The sequence below is a fragment of the Parasteatoda tepidariorum genome, chromosome 2 (genome assembly GCF_982258835.1).
Source record: "Parasteatoda tepidariorum strain Cologne lab strain chromosome 2, Ptep-v5.0, whole genome shotgun sequence".
NCBI lineage: Eukaryota > Metazoa > Arthropoda > Arachnida > Araneae > Theridiidae > Parasteatoda > Parasteatoda tepidariorum.
The window spans coordinates 40,293,496-40,318,215 of record NC_141756.1 but is presented as its reverse complement, the minus strand read 5'-3'; the positions used below and the strand labels follow the sequence as shown (position 1 = coordinate 40,318,215).

At 29.5% G+C, this 24,720-nt stretch overlaps 2 protein-coding genes across 4 annotated transcripts in view; one reads left to right on the top strand and one right to left on the bottom strand.

The window, feature by feature from the left end:
- LOC107437090 (dynein axonemal heavy chain 5) overlaps window positions 1–9,320 on the top strand; it is a 156,088-nt gene extending 146,768 nt beyond the window's left edge. Inside the window, exons 53-54 of the mRNA XM_043043611.3 lie at window positions 259–411; window positions 7,454–9,320. Coding sequence (XP_042899545.3) covers window positions 259–411; window positions 7,454–7,843 — 543 coding nt within the window. The 3' untranslated portion in view covers window positions 7,844–9,320. The remainder of the gene's footprint in view (window positions 1–258; window positions 412–7,453) is intronic.
- Window positions 9,321–14,370: 5,050 nt separating this feature from the next.
- The window catches only part of LOC107437091 (uncharacterized), a 209,611-nt gene continuing 199,261 nt past the window's right edge, over window positions 14,371–24,720 (bottom strand). For all 3 annotated transcript variants that reach the window (XM_016048981.4, XM_016048980.5, XM_087157235.1), the window contains exons 8-12: window positions 24,340–24,420; window positions 21,656–21,853; window positions 19,640–19,885; window positions 19,404–19,558; window positions 14,371–18,341 (exon numbers count right to left, since the gene is read on the bottom strand). In XM_016048981.4, the coding sequence (XP_015904467.3) occupies window positions 18,278–18,341; window positions 19,404–19,558; window positions 19,640–19,885; window positions 21,656–21,853; window positions 24,340–24,420 (744 nt within the window). In that variant the 3' untranslated portion in view covers window positions 14,371–18,277. The remainder of the gene's footprint in view (window positions 18,342–19,403; window positions 19,559–19,639; window positions 19,886–21,655; window positions 21,854–24,339; window positions 24,421–24,720) is intronic.

Sequence of the window (24,720 nt, the reverse complement as noted above, 5' to 3'; positions counted from 1 at the left end):
AAAACAAATTCTACTGTCCATTTGTAGTGAGTGTCCAGTTTTCATTTGACTGCCTGTTATATTTATAATAATCTGCTGAAATTTCCTCTTTGAGTTCCACCTTCACAGAAACTGAAAACGATCATTAGAGTTTAATTATGTTTATGTGCTTTTTGAATTTAAACACTAACTTGCAAAGTCATGTACTTATTTTTTAACAACGATTTTACATTACTGAACACTCCGTAAAAAACTATTTTCCTTAACATTTATTTTTAGGTATCTTGGGAATCGAGTACTTTGGGATTTTGGTTTACAGAACTATTAGAAAGAGATCAGCAATTCAGACAGTGGTGTTTCAATGGAAAACCACATGCTTTTTGGATTTCTGGTTTATTCAATCCAACAGGATTTTTAACTGCTATGAGACAGGTATGAATCTTATTCGTAATTTATCGTCTTATGAAATTCGTAACTTATGAATCTTATTCGTGAAAATTTCGGACTTTAGTTAAGGTTCGAACTAAGGTTGCCGACAGAAGGTGCTACAAATCATCGATGACAAGAGCTATAAGTTCTTGAGTTAAAACGTAAAAGGACTCTGTTGCAAAGGTTTAGGAAGTTTGAGGCGTATATTCTATAGAACAACAAGTGTTTCTGGTACTGGAATATCACAGATTGATAACAGTTTTATGGCATTTGTATTCTTTTCAAGAAATCTGCACACCATATTGGGCTTCCTGTTGGCAACCTTTGTGACTAAATTCCGAAATTTCTGCATAAAACTTTTAGAATAGACATACTGTTAGTTCCATTTTTATTACTCTTTATTTCCGAGATTTATAATTATGAAATCAGTCAGTCATGTGCTGAACACTCTACAAGTAGTTCTTTTGTTTTTACTAAGTGTTTGTTTTTACTTAACTCTCTTTAGGTTTAGTGTAAGGAATCTTGCACTCGAAATTTCAACAGCTTAAGACTAGTTAAAGCAGTCAAATTTCTATTAAAGTTTTGTGATTGATATTAATACAAATGTTTACAAAACGTTCGAAGCACAAATATAATCATTTTACCAACAAGTGGAAGTGATCATCAATCTAAATTTCTACCACTTTCCTACTAGTTAGAGCGTTCAGAACTGAATAAGAATTTTGTTCTGGATTAAAATAACTTTTTCAATCCTTTCCTGTCTACAATGTGCCGAATCGATCATTAACACTAAATCGAATCTATCGTCAGAATAATTTTCGACTGAAATTTCAACCGGAGATTTGTTCCTGATATCAAAAGCAAATTATAATAATTTACATAGAGGTGCAAGCAAAACATATATTTATTTGAAATTTATACCACTTATCTGCATTAACAGATTAAAGAAAAATTAAAAATCACGCTTCTTAAATAGACCTAAAAGAAACAAATTTGTGTAGGCCTATCCTAAAACGAAGAACGTAGTCACAATAAACTTCTACCACCTCTGAAAATCAATCACTATTGCTTTTCGAAAATGATGCGCTCTACATTTTTCGTCTTAGATCTGCAAAAATAAATTACTTTCTTCGTTTTTATTTTACTTGAAAAACGTTTCGTTTAAAATTTTCATTATCTGTCTATTTCAAAGAGGCATTTAAAAGTGCATTTAGATATTTGAGCTTTTTTCCATCCAAATGTATAAAAATTTTGCAGGACTTATTGGAAAACAACAACATATCACATATCCAATCCTATAACGATATTTGAAAGGAAAAAGGAAAATAAAAAGTCTTGGCAAATCATATTGGTTTTAGTGCATAAAGAAAAGAGCCATAATACAATCGCGAATACCATTGATGCTTGCAATCGAAACATATATAATTCATATCTAAGATTTTCTTAACTTCACAGCTCAAAAATTAAATAGTTTCTGAAAAGAAAAAAGAGTCATATTACTCATACATTTTACTCTGTCTTCAATTTGCTGTGGTTTTTAATTGTTTAATAATAAGCTCTTCAATAACGTGTGATAAATAAAGAATTGAGCTGACTATATATTATATTATAGTGATATTAAAGTCTTTCCTGTGATACATCCTTACATTTAAAATTCAAAATAAAAAACAATATTTTTAAAAACCACGTTTTTGTAGTAGAGAATAATAATTAAAGAAAAATTTGAAAAACGAAAAACGTGGGGCGCTTGAAATACATAACAGTAATGTTATATTAGTGTGTGTATGTGTGCTCTTGAGAATATGTGTATGTATATCTGTAATTGCAATTGTATCTGAATGTAGATATGGAATATGTTTGTGTATATGCATATGCATGTAGCTGTGCATGTGTAAATGTGTATAGAAAATGTGTATATATATGCGTATATGTTCTGTTATGTATTTCATTCGCCCCACGTTTTTCGTTTTTCAAATTTTTTTTTAATTATTATTCTCCACTACAAAAACGTGGTTTTTAAAAATATTGTTTTTTATTTTGAATTTTTTTATTTTAAATTATAATTTTTTTAATTTTTATTTTATATTTTTTAAAATTATTACTTTTCAATTATTATTCTTCACTACAAAAATCGTGGTTTTTAAAAATATATATTTTTATTTAGATTATTTTTCTTAGTCAAGAGTAGTCAAGACTACTACAAGACCACTACTAAAATAATAGAACTTTCATTTTAAATTAGGGATCCGAAAATCTTTATAGAAAAACAATACCTTTACGACTTTCATTAGTTTTATGCTGATGACAACCAAAACGATCTAGAAATGAATGAGGAAAAACTGGATCCTACCACGTGATTTTTCAGCCAATAAAAATACTCCGACAGTAAAAATCTTTTCACCTGACATGTAATACTAATTTGAAATAATGGAATCGACAACAAAAGACAATCTCGAAAATGATTTTTTTTCTAAATTTTAATTTTATTCTACTTTGTATGTCTTTTTTCTCTTCATTTTCATGCATTGTCATCCAATTCTGAACTATGCGCCAAATTTGAAGTTTGTGGCTAGTCGGAAAGTTAGTTTAAAATCGATTGCAAAATTCCACCCGGACAGACATACACGAAGGCAAGTCTATATAAACGTGGTAAAATACAATAAAATATTGTTAACAAGTAACGGAAGTAACATATCAAACAAGTCGGGGAAGTAACATATCAAAATCTAACATTCAGGTTTGAATTAAAAGAATTCATCTTAAATTCTCATACCTCATTTACAATATTAAGTTTGAAACTGATCGATTTTTCGGAAATTTTTTAAGCTATGATTCAGATTTAAATGTTTTACCTCTAAAAACAGTCATGATTCAAATAATTTTCATAGGGCCTTTACAATCATGTTTGGGTCCCGCAGTGGACTGATCATAAGATTCCCAGTAGAACAACTAAGTCGAGGAGCGTGGCTTTTAGCAATGAAATTTCTGAGCATCAAGGCTCGCACCCCCGATATAATGATTGAGAGAGAGAAAAGTAACTGAAGATGTTAATCTAACAAATTTATACACCAAAATCAAGCATCATTGCAGATAGGTGACACTTAGATCAGCCTGCTTAGGTCCCGAGAGTGAGCGGTTTGGGTTCTCGTTAAACTTTTCTACCGTAAAGTGCTCGACTTCGCGCATATCGTTGGGTTACCAAGGTAGGGAAGCCATCTTCTCTACTAAAACTAAACTCAGTAGCGCAACAACCCATAGAGGGCCATCGCCCACTGTGCCCACCTCAGCTCAGCCGAACTCGGAACCCTCAGTGTTTAGTTCCCAAGCATGCTTGGTACTCATTTTATCGACCCACTAAAGCATTGTTTCTCAACGGGGCGATACCGCCCCCCTAGGGGCGGTGGGAGTATGCGGAGGGGCGGTGAACTTGTTTTTGGCGGTAGGGGGGTGTTGGGTATGTTTTGGGCACTAGGGGGGCGATGAGCATGTTTTGTTATTCAAATTTAACTTAACACGTTCACGCCGGGGTGACCCACCGGTGGGTCACGCTAGATTGTCTCATCTTGGCATCGCACCGGAGTAAAAACTGGTAACAATAAATTTCATTTTTTAGTTTTTTTCCGGGAATAATAAAAATCCACAACTACCAATTGTTTTTAACGGATGCAATCTTTATATTGAATTGCTTCTTCGCCGTGATAAATTTCCTTACAGTGAATTGTTATTGTTGAGAATGGATTAACTCCTCCCGAATATTATCTAATATTGAAATAGTTCTTCTACCAATATTTTCTCTTTTCCCGTACCAGTATTTTCACTTTTCCCGGCGTGAACGAGTTAATAACTCCTAAATAAAATTAATAAATTAAGATTTATATAATAAATAAAATTAATCTGAAATTAATATTAAGGAAAAAAGATTAAATTATTATAATAAACTAAGACTATCTGATACACGATTTGTACCACCAACAAAACGAACTCATGCGACACCTATCCACCGATCCGAACCAGCACAGCGTAGAGCAGGAATTTTTGCCTCTGACTCATTCAAGTTTATTTAGTGAAAATTGAAGTGTATGCGCTTTTAGTATGTATGCTCGATTTGATCCGAGTTTCTTATGATGGTTTTCGTTCGCTTCAATCAAGTTTTTTCCCAGTTTCGATTCGATTTTATTCTTTATTTGGCCAGGTACGTGGATGAATTAGTTCTTTATCCTAAATTGTTTATTAATTTGGAGAAATAGTTGATTTTCTTTCATCGTTTGTATTTTGCTGCCACCAACGGTTAAACTGTCGGTTAAATAAGTGTCGTTAATACAGTGTCACGTACTTGAAGTTTGTATTTGCTCAATCGCTGTCAAACTCTCAACTACCCATGTGTTTATTTTATAACAAAATTATCTAATGTGGCAATGGATACTTTTCATTAGAAGGACCATTTGCAAAAAACTCATCCTGAGAAACAAAAGAAAGATATATCATGTTTCCGATCATCAAAGTCAAGTTTCTAAAGTCACCTACAGTCTCAGGCTTACTAGCAACCTCATCACAAAAATGCGACGAAGGTTTGATTGTCTCTTATAATGCATAAAAATTAATTCCTAAATTTGGGAAGGCTCATACCATCAGCAAAGAGTTGATGCTCCCGGCTGACGAGGAAGTTTTAGAAAGTTTTACCCCATCCAGCCGCATCGAATTTAATCAAAAATATCCAATTAAGCAACGATACAGTGCTGTGACGAATTGATGAAATGGCTGAAGAGGTTGAAGTTACCGTATGCAAGCTTTTGATATCCGACGAATTTTCCTTTCAAGTTGATGAATCAGCCTTGCCAAGTAATGTAGACTTTACTGTTGGCGTATGTCCGGTTTGTGAAGGAAAGAAAAATTATTGAGGAGATGCTTTTTGCTGTACTGTAGATACCAAAGGTGAATCTATTTTCAATACAGTCAAATATTATTTTAAAGAGCAAAACATTCCTCTTGTGAATATTTTGTCTGCTGTCACTGACGAAGCTCCTGCAATAGTGGATTGGCAGGTTGGTTTATCGCCGTTTTGAAGAAGGAGTTATCAGATATTTTAGCTGTTCACTGCATGATTCACAGACAGCATTTAGTAGGAAAAAATAAAAGCGACAGTTGGCATCAGTCTTAGCAATGTGTTATACCTGCTGTGAACAAAATTAGCAGTAATGCTCCCAAAGATTGATTATTCAAACAGCTATGTCAGAAAAACGATGAAGAAAATCACTGGCTCATACACACCGAGATTCACTGGCTTTCCAAAGGTGCATGTTTCAATAGGTTTCGACTCTGTTCTTGAGTTCCTCGAAGACAGAGCTGTAGCTCTGTTATTTGCAAAGATGTTATTTGCAAAATTTAATGGCTTTAATTTACAACTTCAAGTCAACGAGCTCAATTTTGATCCCTACTAAATCAGCTATTTCTACCTTTCGAAGAAAACTCATTTTGTGGAGGCAGAATTTTGGTGGGAATGAGTTCAGCCAATGCCCAATCTTATCATATCTTAAAAAGAAGGACGAAATTACCACTGATGATGCACAAGAATATTGTCAACACCTTGACTCTTTGCACATGGACTTTTCTGATTATTTCAATGATGTTTTGTCTCTGGAAGTCCCTCAATGGGTTATGAACCCTTTTGTGAATATTGAGATAACAGAGGTTCAGATTCAGGAGGAATTGGTTGAACTTCGGTTGAACTAATGAAGCTTTGAAATGGTGATCGTCTCACAAAAGTTTGGCTTCCCTTGAAGCCAAACTTTTGTGAGACGATAAACGTCAGTCGTAAGTAACGTCAGTCGACTCTACCCTGGACTGTGGATTATCGCCAAAAAATTTTTAATCGGCCTTCCTTTCTCCACCTTTTTGAACGTAGGTTCAATGCTATCTAGTCACAGAAAAGAGAAATCGACTCGAGATCGTGCTATGAAGGGACTTGCGTCTTCACCTCACTAAAAATATTGAACCGAACGTTACACTGATATAGTTACTTGATTGTTTCGTTGATACTACTTTTTAATGTAAAAAAAAAATAATTTTGGGTGTTTTTTTAATTATTTAATTAAGAATAAATTACTATTTTTTGTTGCATTTTTTTAAATTTCCGTTACCGTATTTATTTTGATTATGACAAATAGACTGCGAATACCAGGCGGTATAAAAGTATCGAGTTAACGTACACATTAATTTAAAGAAAAAAAGAAAACCAACGAATTTAACGCATAAAAAAACTGGATTTTCACAAAGGGGGGCGTTGAAAAGATTTTGGCTCTTTAAGGGGGCGGCAGCGTTAAAAAGGTTGAGAATCTATGCACTAAAGGGATGAAAGGCTGAGTCGGCCTAGCCCAGCTCTAGGATTGAACCGTGGACCTGTGGCACGAGAGCGCGAACAGCTACCATTCCGCCACCGGGCGTCCATCTCCTCTACAGAGGATCAAATTTGTGATGGCTTGTCTTCGGATCATCCTCAGGGATGTTTCCCAGACCGTCGGTAATAGCCCATTGCGCAGCTCTAGAATAACGTAAATAAAGTTCCTACCTACCTGGATACTGGGAAGTAAGGTTCATATTCATCTGAAAAATATCTGATATGCAACCAGGAAAAATTATAAAAAAAGTCGAATTCAGTAAAAATCGTCAATTTTATTGGTTTTGTAGAAATTTAAATTATCCCATTTTAAAAACATCACATCAGTTATCTTGCTTAATAGTAGTTAAACAATGCATCTGTACATATTCTTTTTTTTGTAAGCATCCAGTGCATCAATAATTCAAACCATAATCGGTATAATTTAAGCAATTTTCTTATTAACCATGTGTGGTTAGTAACACTCATATTTATTTGAAAATTTCTGAGGTTCAGCCAGGGAAAATGAAACACAAACACCAATTTCTGTGAAAACCAACAGTTTTATTGATTTTGCAGAAACGAAAAATATCAAATTTCAAAAACATCACATCAACTGATAGATTTAGTAGCGTGGTTAAACAATGCATCTGTACGTATTCTTTTTTTTAGGAAGTAACAAGAGCACACCAAGGTTGGGCTCTCGATTCCGTGTCTCAACGCAACAAAGTGACATCGTTCATAAGTTCGTCTGATGTGACAGAACCTCCCACAGAAGGTGTGTATATTTATGGCCTGCATCTGGAAGGTGCCTCTTGGGATAACAAGTCCGGTTGTCTCAGGGAGTCAATACCCAAAGTTCTGTTCGAACTTTTACCTGTATTACACGTGTACGCTATACAGAGTACAGCTGGAAAGAGTCCAGATGTGTATGAGTGTCCAGTGTACAAGAAAATACGAAGAACGGATGAAACGTACATAACATCGATCGATTTAAAAAGTGAACGGAACCCAAATTACTGGATATTACGAGGAGTTGCTCTGTTGTCGGATATAAAATAAAAGTATTAGATCATAGAAAATATTTAATGCAAGTTATCAAGTCCTATATCAAAATGTAAGAACTTTATACGTCATGTAATATATCTTTAATACTTTTATTGTGTAATCAGTTCAAAAACTGATGGTTTCATCGCTGATATTTGATAGGTAAGTTTGCTTCACTTACTGATCTGGTTCTGCTGTTTAGTATTTCTATTTATATCCGTATCTGTTTATGTCTTCTATTGTTATATATTACATGCTGAACAAAATGATATTTTTAAAAACATTGCTTTTATATAATTTCAAAACACTGATTTTTAATTAATTGCAAGATTAAAACTATTTATTACACGCATTTCATACGTTTAATTTGAAATGTTGCTCGCAGTTTAATCTCATTTTTAAGCATAATTATTATAATTACCTTTCCAAGTGATGCTGTAAAGTTAATTTTTCTAATTTCTGGCATAATAATTCTGACAGAAACATAACGAGATTCATTTTGGTCAACGGTTACAGGATTTCAGCTGTCGATTTTTCCGAAAATGTAATAAGTCTCTATTTAATAGTGCTATAAATGTAAGAATGCTTTAAATCTCGATTATTTTTTGTGAGAAACTAATTACAATTTTCTCTTCCAAAAATTTCTTTAAAATGTTTTAAAATTTAATTTTACTAATTTGCATCACAAATCTAAAACATTTTGACGTAAACGATTTTAGTTCAATATATTTTGCTACATAGTATCATTTATTTTGAATTTAATCTGTAGTTTTTTTTATTCTAAAAATGTTAACTATGAATGTATATATTTTTTTCAAGAAAATGTATTTTTTCTCTTTTCACAATAGTTTCTTAAAATGATTTAGAATTTAATTTTTTTATGGCATCTCAGATCTAAATTATTTAGACGTAAATAATTTCAGCTTAATTGATTCTGCTATATAGTGTAATTTATTTTGGATTTGAGCTATAGTTTTTTCTATAAATGTTAACTATGAATATCAATTGTTTTTTTAATGTATTAAATGTATTTTTTTTTCTCTTTTCGAAAGATTTCTTTAAAATGCTGAAGAATTTAACTTTTCTAATTTACATCTCAAATATAAAATAGTTAGTCTTAAGTAATTTGAGTGAAATTTATTCTGCTAAATTGTGTAATGCGAAATTTAAACAGGATTAATTAAAAGGGTTAAGTCCATGAGGGCTCATTAATTTGCGTAAGTAAGCAACTAGGAAAGTAAATTAAGAATAAAATTTCAGCCACTCAATTTAAAAATTTTGTTTGAAAATTATACACGAGAGTGTGCTAAAAAGATGTTACTATTTATTATGTGCATTGTAGTACAAACTGATTTGTAAATAGTTTAAATATTGCTACTTATAGTTATTTTGTATATAAATTTATAATAAAAGAATATTTTTAGATGTATTTAATTTTAAATGTATCAAACTCAGTGTACTAATTTTTGTACCATTTCTTAGTTAGCTATAGATTTTTTTTAAAAATTTTAAAACTCAGAAGGAGTGATAAAACCAATTTTGTAGTATTATTGGGTTAGAAAAATCTTTTGCCTCATTAAGGCTTATTAAAGATTACGTAATTTTCGTAGAAAATATGGGATTTTCAATTTTGATAAAAAAATGAGTCGTATGGAGTATTGTTAAGAAAAGCACTAAAATCAAACATCAATATTTTTCAAAAAATTCAATTAGTTTCAGAAATAAATTTACGACTTTTAATAGTTTTTTTCCACCTTAATGAAGTACGTTATCAGTAGTAAGTGAAATTAAATTAAAAAATTAATTTGCGATTTTTGCATATAATTTTTATTTTCTTTAGTCCTTAACGTAATAGTTTGCTCTTTCGTAAATAGATGGCAGCACATTATTTTTTACCATATACATTTTAGACTTTCCAACAACGAAACTGTGAGTTTTCATCAATAGTTGCTGAAAAGACTAAAGATTAAGTTATAAACATGTGTCTACAGTGTAAGCAGTAAATAGAAACAGGTCTGTTTTTTTTCTCTTATTCATTAAAATCTTTAACGTTTATGGAATCGTTTATGAATACGGAATTACCTTCGTGGTTAATTTTAAAATAAATTTCGAGCAAAATTTTATTTATGTATGTAAAGTTTTACTCAAGAATGTCTCATTAAGCTTTCCATCATGTAAAGGACGTTTCCCATTATTAAATACGACTAAAAACAGTCTAAGCCTCATCGTCAGTATAAATATTAAAATGCGATCTTTCTTTAAACTCCTTTAGGAGTTATGATATAAGCGTGAAAATTTAATTGCTATAAATTTTATCTGCGCCATAAAGTATCAGAAATCTAAGCATCATGCATTTTAAAACCTTAAACTAATTATTGAACCTTTCTACGTAAATCTCAAAAATTTCTCAAAGCATTTAAGATTAATGTTTCTTAAAACACATTCTAAAGTAATCAATTTTTGAACTTCACTTGAATTGTCATTCTCTTAAACGACAGTTGGATATTTGCTATCAAATTTTTAAACGCATTAAAGTTAATTTAGGAAACTTAAGTGCGTAAAATGTCAAACTCAGTTGTTGTTTCATTATCAAAGCTGTCACATGATTTATTGATAAAACTCCCATTTGAACTTGGGTTATTTTTGCTTGATGATTTTTTTTTTTTTTGGTTTATTTTCATCTGTTTGAATACCGTAATTATTACTCATCATTTTCATCTGGAATTTCTTTACTATTATAGATTAAATTTTTTCCACGTTTCTAATTCTGTATCTGAAAAAATATTTTTATGATAAATGTTTTATAAAGCCTTAACATTTTATGTTTTTGTATAAGAATTTTAAAACTTATTAAAAGTATTGATTTCATCATATACCAGTAAAATTTAATGCAGATTCATACCGATTGAATTCTTGTTCAGAATACTGAAACTTGATTTAGTATAATAGATTTTATATGTAATATCTGGAAAAATAACACTTATAATATGAATAAGTCTTGTCAAAGCTCTTTTAAAACAAGTTGAAATTAAAAAATGAATTTTCAAACTAAATTCAACAAAAAAGGAAAGGAAAAACTTCGTCTAAATATTTTAACAATTATGTAAAAGTTATTTTTTCTGGTATTATGTATTACTATTAGGTATTTCTGGTATTAGGTGAAAAAAAAGTATCTGTTATTATTTATCTTTTGTATAAATTTCTCTTATGTAGTATTATAAATCCTGCTGCATTTAATTTTTTTCGGTTGGCAACACTAAATTTTTTTTTGCAAAGCAGGCATTTTGTTTTAATTGCAATACTAAGAAAGAATCTGATAGAGGAAATACGGTTACGATATTATCGTATTTGAAATATCGATGAAATATTTTATGTTAATTATATTATGATGAATAAAATTACACTAACATCTATAATCAAAAGAAGTGAAGATTAATGCCGTGCCTTCAAGATGCTTTTAAATTACGATAACATAAGGTTGATACACTCTGGTCGGCACATATTTTTCGTAATGTATATACATTTTATTAAACTAATTTTGACAGCAACCGAGGTCATAAGGACACACATTGAAAAAAAAAACAGAGAGAATATTAATGATGATTGTGATATGAAAATTGCAGTTTGTGGTTCTTCCAGTGGATCAACTTACATATTGTAGATTGTGGTAGAGTGCGACGAGATCTTTGCAATATAGCTCTGTATTTCCATTAATGTAGCTTAGGGTTGAGGCTTGATAGATAACTTACATATTCTTATTTGTTTATATAAAATAACGTCGATTTTAAACAGTGAAAGCTAATTTAAATTACAAATTATATCATGCTGATACTTACAATCGACAGGGCCGTTACGATTGGCGGAGAATGGGCAACAGTAATCGTCTAGCATTCAACCTAAAAGCTGTTCACTCATTCAAGATGTTTGAAAAGAGCAAAACTGATTTAAGTCATACTTTTTCTATGTCTTATATAAATATGAAATTTCCTGAAGTTGTCTAGCAATTGATTCTATTGTCAAACACTAGGACGAGGTTTTAAACACGACTAACTTGATAGCAAGTGGACCATTTAAGATTGCGTGGTAATCTTTGATCGGCGAGAGTTAGTAATCATTTGAAATACAATTTTTTACTTATTTTTGTTTCGAAGCATTTTTTTTTCGATTTTAAATTTTAATGCCATTGTTCTTTTAACCTCATATTAAGTATATTTGCTTTTTTTTTCTAGAAATATTAATTTTTTTCCATTAAATTTATTTAGTCCAATTCTAGTCAGAATCTTGAAGCCACCTGAAATACTTTCGAAATGCTAATGAGACATTACAAAAAGGTAAATTAAAGTTTTAACTAGTTTTTTCGTAAGGGAATAATTTTATTTTAAATTAATCTTTTGTGGTGATTTTTTAAACGTTTTTGTACATTACAAATCACTTGTAGGGACTGATGTTACAGGTGTGAGAATTTTGATTGTTTCTTTGTGTATTCAACTCGTTTTTTGACAGATTCGCCGCTATGTACCTTACTTAATGGATTTCTGTAGACGTAGAGTTACATTTAAAATTTATGGTGAATATATTGCCGAAAGTGGCTAAGTGAGATGATGCACCTCTATCTTTTAAGCAACTGTTACGTTTTTGGATTATATAAAAAACAAAAACAAATTAAAGTTAATAAATATAGTCTTTGGAAGGAAACGCTACGTATATTGAATCGGATTTTTTTGAGAAAAGGGTAACATGTTTAAATGATTTAAGCGCATCATCTCCATTCTTAACAATTAAACGCAATATTTTTTTTTAAAAATAAGTCAGTTTCCAGCTTAAGTTGTATTGTTTAATGCGTTAATTCTTTAAAATATCTTCTCGTCTTCAGAAAGTGAAAGTATTATTATTTTTGTTTCTTATTTTGTATACCTTTCTATCATTTAGCTTTGATCCAAATCTTGGAAGAACTTTCAAATTTATAAAATTCTGGTAAATATTTCTTGCATATTTTTTTGGTAAAATTCTTACTAGCTTTTTGAGTTGAAACTTTAATTTCTTCCAATATCATACAAGTAAATTCTGGTAAAATTACCGTACTATATGGTAATGAAATTTCTGGTAAACAACAACATAATTCTGGTCAATAAAATAAAAATATACGGTATTTAAATCATTCATTGAGTAATTTTTCCGTTTATATATGGTTAACTGCAAATTCTGGATTTCAAAATTATAGTTTTTATTACCACACATTTAGTAAAAAAAATACAAAACTAAAAAGTAAATTTAACCAAATAAATGTTATGTATTGATAATATGTATGACGCATCTAATTTTTCCTACAATAACAAACATAACATTGATTATCTTAATTTTATTCAATTATTTACCAAAAAGGGTGCTTAGGAGACTTTATCGTAACTCATTATTAAGCTGAAATATTTTTCAATTACTGTTTATTAGATTTCAATTAAAATCAAATTAATAGCTAAACAGCAAATCTACTTGCACACGAAGTTTTATAATGCGAAATAAAAGCTATGATTCAGAGATTATTTTCAAACAGACACATACCAAGCGGCACTCTGGCCGCCTGGAAAGAATAGAACGTAATTTAATTAGCACATAAATAGAATAAAAGGTTCGCTATTTCTGCCCTAATTCCATTGACAGAATTTTGATCATATCGTTTTAGAGGAATTTTATGTTTCAGTTAGTGATATTTCATTAAAATTGATGAGGTGAAATCGTAACAAAGCATTCCTGTATCACCCAGTTGTGGGCCTAAGGAGTTGGGGAGGTAAAGTGTCCACGATTTGGTGACCAATCTTGTATCGATAGCAATCTGGCATCGATAGATCTAAAGCTGGATAGGTTTTAATCACCCGCGAGTATAGAACTATGTTTCTTATAACTGGAGTTCCAGTTCCTTAACTGCTAGGCAATCATGGTTTAAGATTGATGAGGTAGTCTTAGAAAATTAAGTACCTAATACCATACCATTGTTAATATTAAGTTTACTAACTTTAAATCCATTTAAGGTTTGGGAAGACGATAGGAAAATTAAATTCATTAAAGCTTCAATCAATTGTTGATGCATTTATGGTCGTATAATCAGAACATATTTATGAACTTAGGCTTAAGGTATCCGAGTGAACGAAAATCGGCAATTTCGACGCAAATTTCGCTTTTTCTTACAATCCATATCTGAACTTTAATTCATAAGCATTATATTTAGAATTTTTTTAAAACAAAAATAAACACTATATTTAGTTCTATTTCACTGTCTTTTTGAATTTTTTAAGATAATAGTTCAAAACACAGGTAATAACATTATTGATCGAGAAAAAAAAATTTTTTTATGCATTGCAAGCTTGTTGAAGAGTTGTTAGCATTTATAATCTTAGAGCTCCTGCTTACCAAACTAAAGATTAATATTTTATTTGGGCTTTTTAAAAAATATCTCGAAACCAGTTGGATACCTTAATAGTGAGTTCACAAATCATAATACAACTCAGAAAAGAAAGAATATAAAATGAAATAAACACAAAGGCTGCTTTTGTAACATATTTTTTTATTCAGTTTTTCACTTAAATACAAGACTTACATTTTATGCACACATGTAACATCTTATTTCCGCATGGAAAGCAGATATATAAACTCAAAAAAAAGAAAGATTTTTTTTATCTGCAGAAATTAAAATACAAAGCGAACACTAAAATTCCTCATTAAGAAATTATAATTTAAATTTGCACCCAAAATAGCGAAAACGTTTAAAAAAACCACCAGAAAGTTATTCAGTGAGAACTCAAAAGGTTTTTGAATTTTCTTTATATTTTATCCCAAATTAAGATATTTATAGACTATTCAAGAAATTAGTAAATATCGTCCATTGAATTGAAATATTTTACTTTATTTATTACTTTTTTGATTTACAAATAAACATTTCGATTCTCTTCGGCCCAAATTTTTGCATTTTAAATAAAGAGATAATTGAAAACGTAGAACATAACCCCAGAATAAAAATAAACTTTCTAACCGAGAAAAAAATTCCAAATTTTTAGAATACTATTTTTAGCATCCTGTCAAGTTTCTGAACCGGAAAATAGAATTTGGTTCAGAACAATGCACTAAAAATAATATTTTGAAAACCTGGATAGTAAATGAGTTTACAATAATTTGTTTAATTGTTAGTCAGAAAGGAATTTTATTCCCATAAGTTTAAATTCTTTGTCGTATAAGCAACAATATAGAACATGAAAATTACCATTAGTTAGATTATGAGCAACAATTAAATTTTTCTTACCAAAATCAAAAATAAAATTAAACAAATATTGGGCCTCAGAGTATAAAAAAATGGAAGTAGAGTAAAATTTTTAGAAATAGAGAATGAACAAAATATTATTTGTAACATTCAAGGTCTTACGAAATGACCGCTTAAAGTACACATTTTAGCCAAATTTATACAATAAAGCCAAAATTGAAATAAAAAGAGGAATAAGAAAAGCGATATTTGGACATTTCTGAGGATGTTGAACTAAAAAACACAAAATCAAGTTTGATCCTTTTAAAAATCTCGAAGAAGTAATCACCTTTCAATACTATTCTGTGTCCTTCGGCAATCAAACATGTTTTCGATTCCGCTTTTCTCAGTAGTAATTCGCAAGATATTGAAAGAGGTTTTTGTTTTTTCTAGCTTTAATAATTAGTGACTTTACTTTCGTTGTCTACTTTTTGACAGAGATTTCAAAAAATAATTTTTAAGGATGGCCATTACGCAACACCTTGTATAAAATGAACACTCCCAATTTTAGTTTTGAAGATATAAAATAGGTAATAGAATTTTAACTCAGTGTTATTTTGCATGATATATTAGAATACCAGAAAAAAAATTGTTTTTAACCCATTTCTTTTAAAAACTTTTATATACACAGTAATAAAGACAACTTCTTAATGCGTTCACTTCTTTACTAAAGTTTCTATAGTTCTTAACAATTAATACAACACTAGAACCATAGAAACAATCTACAATTCTACAGACAGAAATGTTATTTTAAAATGTCAACCCCACACCAACGTGGAACAAAAAATGTTCGGTGTCAAAATATACACACAATATTTTTATTTTTGTTGTTTGAATGTACAAAAACGCTGCAATAGTAGTGAGCTTTTTAAATAACTCTACTAAAAAAACTTGTTTATACATTTACATATATGGTTTATATGTATATGATACTAGATAATATGGTTTTTAAAACATAATAATCTAAATTTTTAAAAAAACGGGGAGTTTTTATATTAATTTCATATTATATTACTTATATTAAATTCAATTTGTTAAAAGAAAAAGTATAAACATTTCAAAAGTCGTCCATACACATTATTATTACTTTTTTCATGAAATTTTAGACCCCTACCCAAAGTAATAAGTTCTCATCATTTTTATTACTTAATTTTTTTTTATAAAAGCGGTTTCAATTTTAAAGACAGTGAGAGTTTTCCCAATAATTTCCTTTATAAAAGTTTTTCTAATTTCTAATGTATGCAAACTTTTTATTTAATTCTTTTAATAAGCATTCTCAATTTCATATGCAATCAAATAGCTTCTCATTAAATACAAATAAACTGTACTATATTTAACTCTACAATGCATTTTTAACGACTATTTTTACAATTAAAAAATAATGAATCTGCCGAAAATTAATTAAAAAATAAATACAGACAAAATTCAATATTGGTATTATAAGCCAAAGAACCAACGACCACAATCAGTACTATAATGAATCTGCCGAAAATTAATTAAAAAATAAATAAAGACAAAATTCAATATTGGTATCACAAGCCAAATACCAACAACCACAATCAATATTACATTTGAATCCCTCAGAACGATATGCATAGAGATTATGTATGGACAACCCCAAAACAAAAATAGAATTTAATTTATTTAATATAACTTTTGAACAATAAATTTTGCTTATTTTATTTTATTGATTAGGATATATGAAGACTAATGTGTTGCAAAATATATAACGAATTTAAAACGCTAATCATTTTTTAGCCAGTATATTAAAAAGTGTCATTTAAAACAGAATAGTTTGAGATATCTAACAGTGATGAAAATAAGTCGATGCACATTGATGAGCATATGAATTATTTTACGAATTACAAAACATAAATTATCTTGAGAGACAGTCTCTTAGTCATTCTTTGACTTGCAGTGACTGTGTTTGGTACAAAATGCATTGACATTGAAAATCGACACAAAGTTTCTGACTTAATTGACAGTTTTTTATTTTAAAGAAATTTCAAAACATAATTAGATCAATGCACGAAACAAGAAGTACATAGATGTTAAATTATAAGAAATATTGCTTAACATGCAGAATGCAGTTAACCAAAACTGTGATTCGTGGCTAAATTTCTTAATTGTTTTCAGAAATATAATCAGAAATCATGGTGGAGAATTTCTATTATTCTTTTAATAACATTATCCATGCTGATTTAAAATTATATATTAATATTAGAAATTATAATCAATTTTCAGTTTGTGGTATTATACGACAAATTATAAACAATAACATCAATGCACCGTTTTTTTTCTTAGAGAACTACAAAACAATTTTTATAGTTCTTATTTTGATATTCATAACAATCCACTTTAAGCAATTTGAAACATCAAAAAACAAATTCCAATTTTCACAAAGATGTATCAATAAATTTTTTACTTTTCACTGATTTTATAATCACAAGTTACAATAAAAAATCACAATAAACATATTTTTTTTCCAACATATATCTTCTTAATCTTTTACCCTGTCGTAAGCAGTGCACCATAGCCGAAGCATTCAAAAAATTGACAATAATATAGTATTTTCGAATATAGTCTTCATGATAATCAACCAAGAAAATTCTAATTTGTCATTTACACTTTTTTTCTGTACACAATAAGTTTTAGTGATTGAATCACAAACAATGCGAATTCCTCACTCGCGTTTAGAAGCGGTTTTATACACGGCAATTCAAGATTTAAGTTTTCTTGCTGCAGTACAAAACTTTAAACATAAAAGTATCGAACATATTGACGAGAACAACTAGTTAAACTAACTTGCTTCTTTCTCCTGATCAAATAGTCTACATATTTGTTGAGAGTTTGATGTGAGAAAATATAATTCAGACACTATTTTGTATATACCTTTTCATTCTTTCACGGGGAAAAGAGGAAAAACAATCACCAAATGAAAATTATATCTGTGTTAATCGTGGTTATAATAAGAATAATAATAATAAATCAATAGTCGTTTATGCATTACGCGGAATCTGTGCGTAGTCTCTCTGAAGTCAACTAACTCATTCATAAAGTCATCTGTTTTAAGTCATTTTTCTTCACAACAATTCACCGCGTTTAATTTGTTTTTATTGTTTCAATTTTACAGTGTACTCTAGTTTAAAGAGGATTTCAACTTATTTTACAGATGCATAAGAATTTTGAGGAGGTCTGGCAGCAACCCACGTTGTGAAGACATCCCTAAAAAAAAGAGAGAAAAAATTAAATTAAGTTACATAAAAATTATTAATAGTTAATGTGTGTCATTAAAAAATTAATTTTGAAATTTATTTATTGGTTTAAATAAATTAAATATACAGAATTAATTTATTAGTTTTCATTCGGAATTAGAATGTTTCAATACAAAACTCCATTTACAAGAGTTTCTTTTCAAGCGATTGAAAAATATGATTGAATTGAACTCAGTTAATTTTAACGAGTTTTATAACAAAGGACAAAACAAACTTGTCTAAGCATTATCTCGGTCATTTATTAAATGCATTCAGGTTTGGATATTTCTATACTTTGATGCTTATGGTATATGAGTTACCATAACGATTTTGTTCCCAAAATTAGTACTTTTCAAATTTTAGTTATTTAATATTATATGTGTCATTAAATAGATTATATATTCGAAAGTAAATGCGAATAGACTATTATTTTACATTTCATATATTACTGAGAGAACCGAATGTTGGATCCAAAAATTAAGACACCAGTCTATTATTCTTAGAGCAGTGATTTTACTATAGTTTTACTTCGCATAGTAGAGTAAGTTTTAAGAAAAAGTTTTACATAAGTTGTTTTTGAAGATGAAAGTGCTACTAAAAATATTAAGTACTCTTCTCAAATGATTATCCACGTAGCAAATGAACTATCCAAAACATTATTAGACATAATTTAACTTTCTAAATGTTAATAAAACAATTAATACTAGAGTGAAAAAAACTCCGTATCGAATGACGGTAAGAAGTACCGGACCGCAGGGTGCCAGTACTTTTTACCGTGAAATAAATTTTTACCTTTAAAGTTTGCGAAACAAACCATCTGATATATCGTATTTTTTACAGTAATATTTGCTATAAAATCACTGTAATTAAATAAATATTATTGTAAAAGTGAATTTTAGGGGGAAATGGATTTTACGGACTCATGGTGTCAGTACTTTTTACTGTAATGTGACCAGGAATTTTTTACAGTGTACTTTTTGTGCAATTTTGGATTGCCTAACTATTTATAAAAATAAGATATATTTGTTCGTACCTGCAATGTGAGACAACGCAGTCGTTATTGCAGTAATCACCCCTGTCCCATTCTTGTGGTGTGTCTCCTCTGGAGCAGCTATTCTGGAGTGGCGATGCACACATCATGCCTCCTTGCTGCTGTGGTTGCTGTCCTGGATGTTGCATCTGCTGTGACTGCAACAGAAAAACAAATTTAAAAATCAGGAACGCCCACGTAAAAAGTCTCTGTAAAAATCAATAATTTCAAAAACTTACCATGTTTGAAGGGTAAGATATATTGTTGTTGTTACTGTTGGCGTTATTGTTGATAGGTGTTAAGTGTTGCATTCCTGGATGTTGTTGCATAACATGCTGGGGCGGAGGTGATCCCATGTGCATCATTTGCTGTTGAGGTGGCCCAGGGCTCAGCATTTGATGCAGCATCTGATGTGATGGCGCAGAAGAATGAGGAGACATGTGTTGCTGCATCATGTGCGGATGATGTCCACCATTCATCTGGCCCTAAGGAAAGTGAGAAGTCGTTTGTGAACAAGAAAATACACTCTCAGCAAATTTAAATTAAGTGGAATCATTTGGATGTTTCCAATAGGTTTATTGTAAAAGAATTCCAAAAAAAAAGATTACATTGCAAACTTTGTGGACAAAACTTCGTTCACCAAATATTGAGCAGTCACATTAGTGTGTTATGTCAAAAAGCTGAAGCCATGTTATGTCCTAGCCAGAAGGTGAACTATATCACTGAGTGAAATAAATGAATCGTCATCTGCACCATCTCTATTGGTCAATTCATATTCACATCCCAATAGAAACTTATTCTTTTTGGTTGCTATCTGTAACTCATTGATCATTGATGGATTGTCAGTGGACAGAGAAGTGAAATGACGTCAGTTTAGATATCTCTATATACAGTGTAATATTGCTCATTGGAAATAGCTCTTACTTTTGATAGCTATTCCGGCCCGAATAATAGCTAGGGTTCGGTTTCAGCATACAGCTCCAAGCACGAGTTAAACTATCTGTAATTGTCGTTGGATTCTGGATCAGATAGGATTCTAGATTAGAGATCTTTATTACAATCTAGATCAGGGATGGCGAACCATTGGCACGCGTGCCATTTATGGCACGAGGCACAATATTTTGGGCACGCCACCAATCACAATTTTTATTTCACTATGAAGTATATGTAACAATTAAATTAAAATTCAATAAAACAAAGGAAATGATAAACAATTATTAATAAAAAAAATTACAATTAATGCTAAAAAACAATTAATAACTATAAAAAGCAAGCTAACAATAGATAACTAGCAAAAAAAATAAAAAATTAACAGTCCTACTTAAACTAACATCTTACAACCTAATATAAGTTATTTGTAACTAATCTATCTAAACAGAAGTCACACTGATGTTACTTTAAGTTGTTTCAAGACATGGCAAAATGTTTATTTTTCTTTTTTTCAATGTAAATAAAGAGTTTTGAGTTGAAAGTATTTAGTATTATTATTATCCCAATAATCATGAAGTCAAAATTATTTGACGGCACGTCTATGAATTCACTAAACGATTTTTTAGAAAAAATGGCACGTTGGTGTATAAAGGTTCGCCACCCCTGATCTAGATAATATGTGAAAGGTTTCATGGTTTTTCTTTTTATGCTTGCTTTTATTTTTATTTGAGATTGGTTACAGTAAAAATATCTTCATACCTGCCAACTTTTACGCATTTGGCGTAAAATTTCATTTCTATATTTAAAGTGGTAGTAAAATGTATACTTACTATATATTCCTTGCATTTATAAACATAATTTACAATATTTCTGACCATCACTCTATTTTTAAAAAAATTAAGCATATAGATTAAAATGTAATACTTATGTTGAAGCCAGTCTACGCTTGTTCAAAGTGCAGCATATGTTTCTGCCTAATATTGTAATTTAGATTTCACTTTGCTACCACAGGGAAAAATCATCCTCGAAATGATTAAATGTTGGCAGGCATGTATCTTCCACGAAAATAAGTTTGTTTTTGGGCTCTCCTTGTTTCCTGAATTTTTTTAGGTTCTGAAGCGCTTGGATTAAAATTTACAAGAATTTAAGGTGATTGATATATGGGATCTATTAAATTTCGTAAGACAATATAACCGCGCAATATAATATTATACAATGAAACTTCGTTCATTTTAGTTTACCTAACAAGATTTTGCCTACACTAAAATTATTTCATTAACAACAATGTTTGATTAATGTTTAATGATGAAAGTAGATTCCCTTACCTGCCCCATGATGAGAGACTGAGAGTTTGACATGTTCTGCAGATTTGAAACCGGATTTCCCTCCATAAGAGAAGTCAAAAGTGGTGATTTTTTCTGCAACGGCGATAACGCTTGGCCAGGCATTGAGTTCATGGCTGAAGACATAGATGTTGGAGTAGAGCCAGTCCCATAAATATTATCCGACTGATCATTCGCAGCCTGCAAATTATCATACATTTCACATTTAATCAAACATTTTCAAAGGACTACTCATAGTGCAGTTCTACATTACAAGTTCAGGATTGTCCTATTACTAAAGTGGTTGCACAATTATAAAAATTTCATCTAATGCTTTCTAATATTTAATAAACTTTGGACATTTACTTTTTAGAGACCTACACACTAGGGGACTATACTCTTTAGCAAAAATCTTTGGTAGGGAATACTCAGATACATGTAAAAATTTAATAACTTCAGGTTAAAACAAGCCTATAAAATTAGCCAAATGTGATGGGAATTTTCATATTACAAGGAACATTTAATATTTTCTTCTCAACGGTACTGAATAATCAGAAAAATATGTTTAAAAAAAATCAAAATTCTTCTAGCCAATATGTAACTTTTTATTTAACTTAAAATATAAAATGCAAGAATATTATATTTTGCATCTAAATATGCAAAATAAATCGAAAAGAAATATTTCAAATTTAACTGTTTTTTTTTTTTTTTTTAAATATTTTCAGCGTTGTTTTCCAGATAGCACGAACATTTAATAACAAACATAACGGATGAAACGTTTTCGCACGCAAAAAGGATAATAAGATTAAAAAATTGCAATTGTTAGAACTGAATGTGAAACTCGAATTTGAATTATTTCGAATTTACTTTATTGAATTATTTCAAACTTACATTTTTGTTAAAAAAAAATCATTACATAATCTGCGTTAGCCGGAAAAGTATTTAATGCAAAAAGAAAAAAGTTAATAACCTATTGTTCTGCTGTATACCATTTACCTTATTTTTCAAGCACTTTTTACCTTTTAGATTTTTGTTAATTGTTTTAGCTTTATAAAATAGCATTTGCTCATTTTATTTTTAACGATTATTTTCGCCAACATTTTCAAAATTTCATATAACACAGTTAAAAATCCAACAACACATAAAAACTTATTTTAGTTTGTAAATAAGATTAAATAAAATTAACTAACCATTAAGCTTAAGTTCATAAATATTTACTGATTTTACGACCATATTCGCATTAACAATTAACTGCATTAAATGGATTTAATGTCATTACTGAATACCAAGAATAGTATTTGGTACTTAATTTAATAAGACTACCTCATCAATTTTAATGAAATATCACTAATTGCAATATCGAATTCCTCGAAACTAAAATGGTCTAAACACAGCTTCAATAGAATTAGAGAAGTGGAACTTAAGCATTATCCATAGCAGTCGAAATTACAGAATAGACTTTGAATTTCTTAAATTAATTATGTTTATTTCAAAATAAATCGTATACAGTTCTTTGTTCGGATTTTTATCTGGTGTATTATTTTAAAGAAAACAAACATTTGAGTTTATAATAAGTACTCCAGTTGTTGCAGTTAAAAGAAGAAAAATTAAAATTTCTTGTCATATATATAAACATTTGACTGAAATTTAAGTTAAAAAAAAGTACTTACCAACATTTCACAAAACAGAAGAGATCCTTATACCAAAACATGCATTCTAACATCCGCTCTCAAACATTCATACACTTAATGATTTTTTTATAAGAACAAAACTACTCACAAAAGATTGAAAAGAAAAAACATAAAAAGAAAATAAGCATTTTTTGAACACAAGACACAGATTTTATTGAAACAGGTGGAAACAAAAAGCGAAATTTATATCATTTAAAAATGTATGATTTAAAAAAATATTTTCTCTTTCCTGTCTAAGAAATATAAGTTTTAAAATACAAAAATTGTTATGAAATGTCAGTCTAATTAAAGCGTACGAAAGTTTGCTTATAGTAATAAAAACAAGTTTTTTTTTAAATGATTGATCAAAATTATTGTTAAACAATTGTAGGAAATAATTTATTGTTTTTAAAGAAAAATTGCGATACAATTTATGAAAGGCTTATTTCAATCATAAAAAATTAAGTTCAAGTTCAAGTTTCAATTTGGTAGCAATGTATTAATATAAGAAATATGTATTTTGTAAACACACTGTAATATGCAATAATCGATACTGATTCATATTCATTTCATAAAGAAAATGATACAGTAAACTAATTAATAACACTAAACGCTCACAGGAATTTAGTCATCTGTTTTTAACAGTTATTTAGCCATAGTAATTTATAACTATTTTGAGTGACTTCATTCAACATTTGCTTTTTTTTTCATTGCTGTTCACTTATAATGTTACAATTTCGAACTAAAACACACATAAACGGGGGATGAATATAATTAAACATTTTAATTAATAACTAAATTAATAACTTAAATTTAAATTCTAAATCAAAACTTATTCAAAAAAGTGGTACAAAATTTTTAAGTTGCAAATTTGAAGCTAATAACCATAGATCAGAAATGTCATTTTGTTTGGAAGTTCTTCCTTAAAATTCTAAATCATTTTAATTCTTACACTCAATATAATTAAATTTAACAGCAAAACAATTAGTTAGAAAATGAAAGCGAGATAATATTTACCTTGGAAACAAGACTTGCTCTATAAGCTGCAAGTGCTTTCAAATATTCTTTCTTGGCTGCTTCAGTTTTCTTTTTGTATACCTAAATTAATAATCATTAGGTTTTACGTTCATTTTTACCATTAATTATAAATAAAATATCTTTATAAAATTTTACTTTGAAGTATATAGTTTTTAGTATGTCCTCACAAAATACATTGACATGAATAATTGGTAACATATAAATAATATCTTGGCCATAAATTGAAAAGAAATTGGACATTTTGTTACTTAACTAAAAGGACAAAAATTCAAAAAACTTATTATGAATAAATGTACTCTTATTGTTTTTGACTAACCTACTTGTGTCATTTGATTGATTCTACTAAGTTCGAAATTCTCT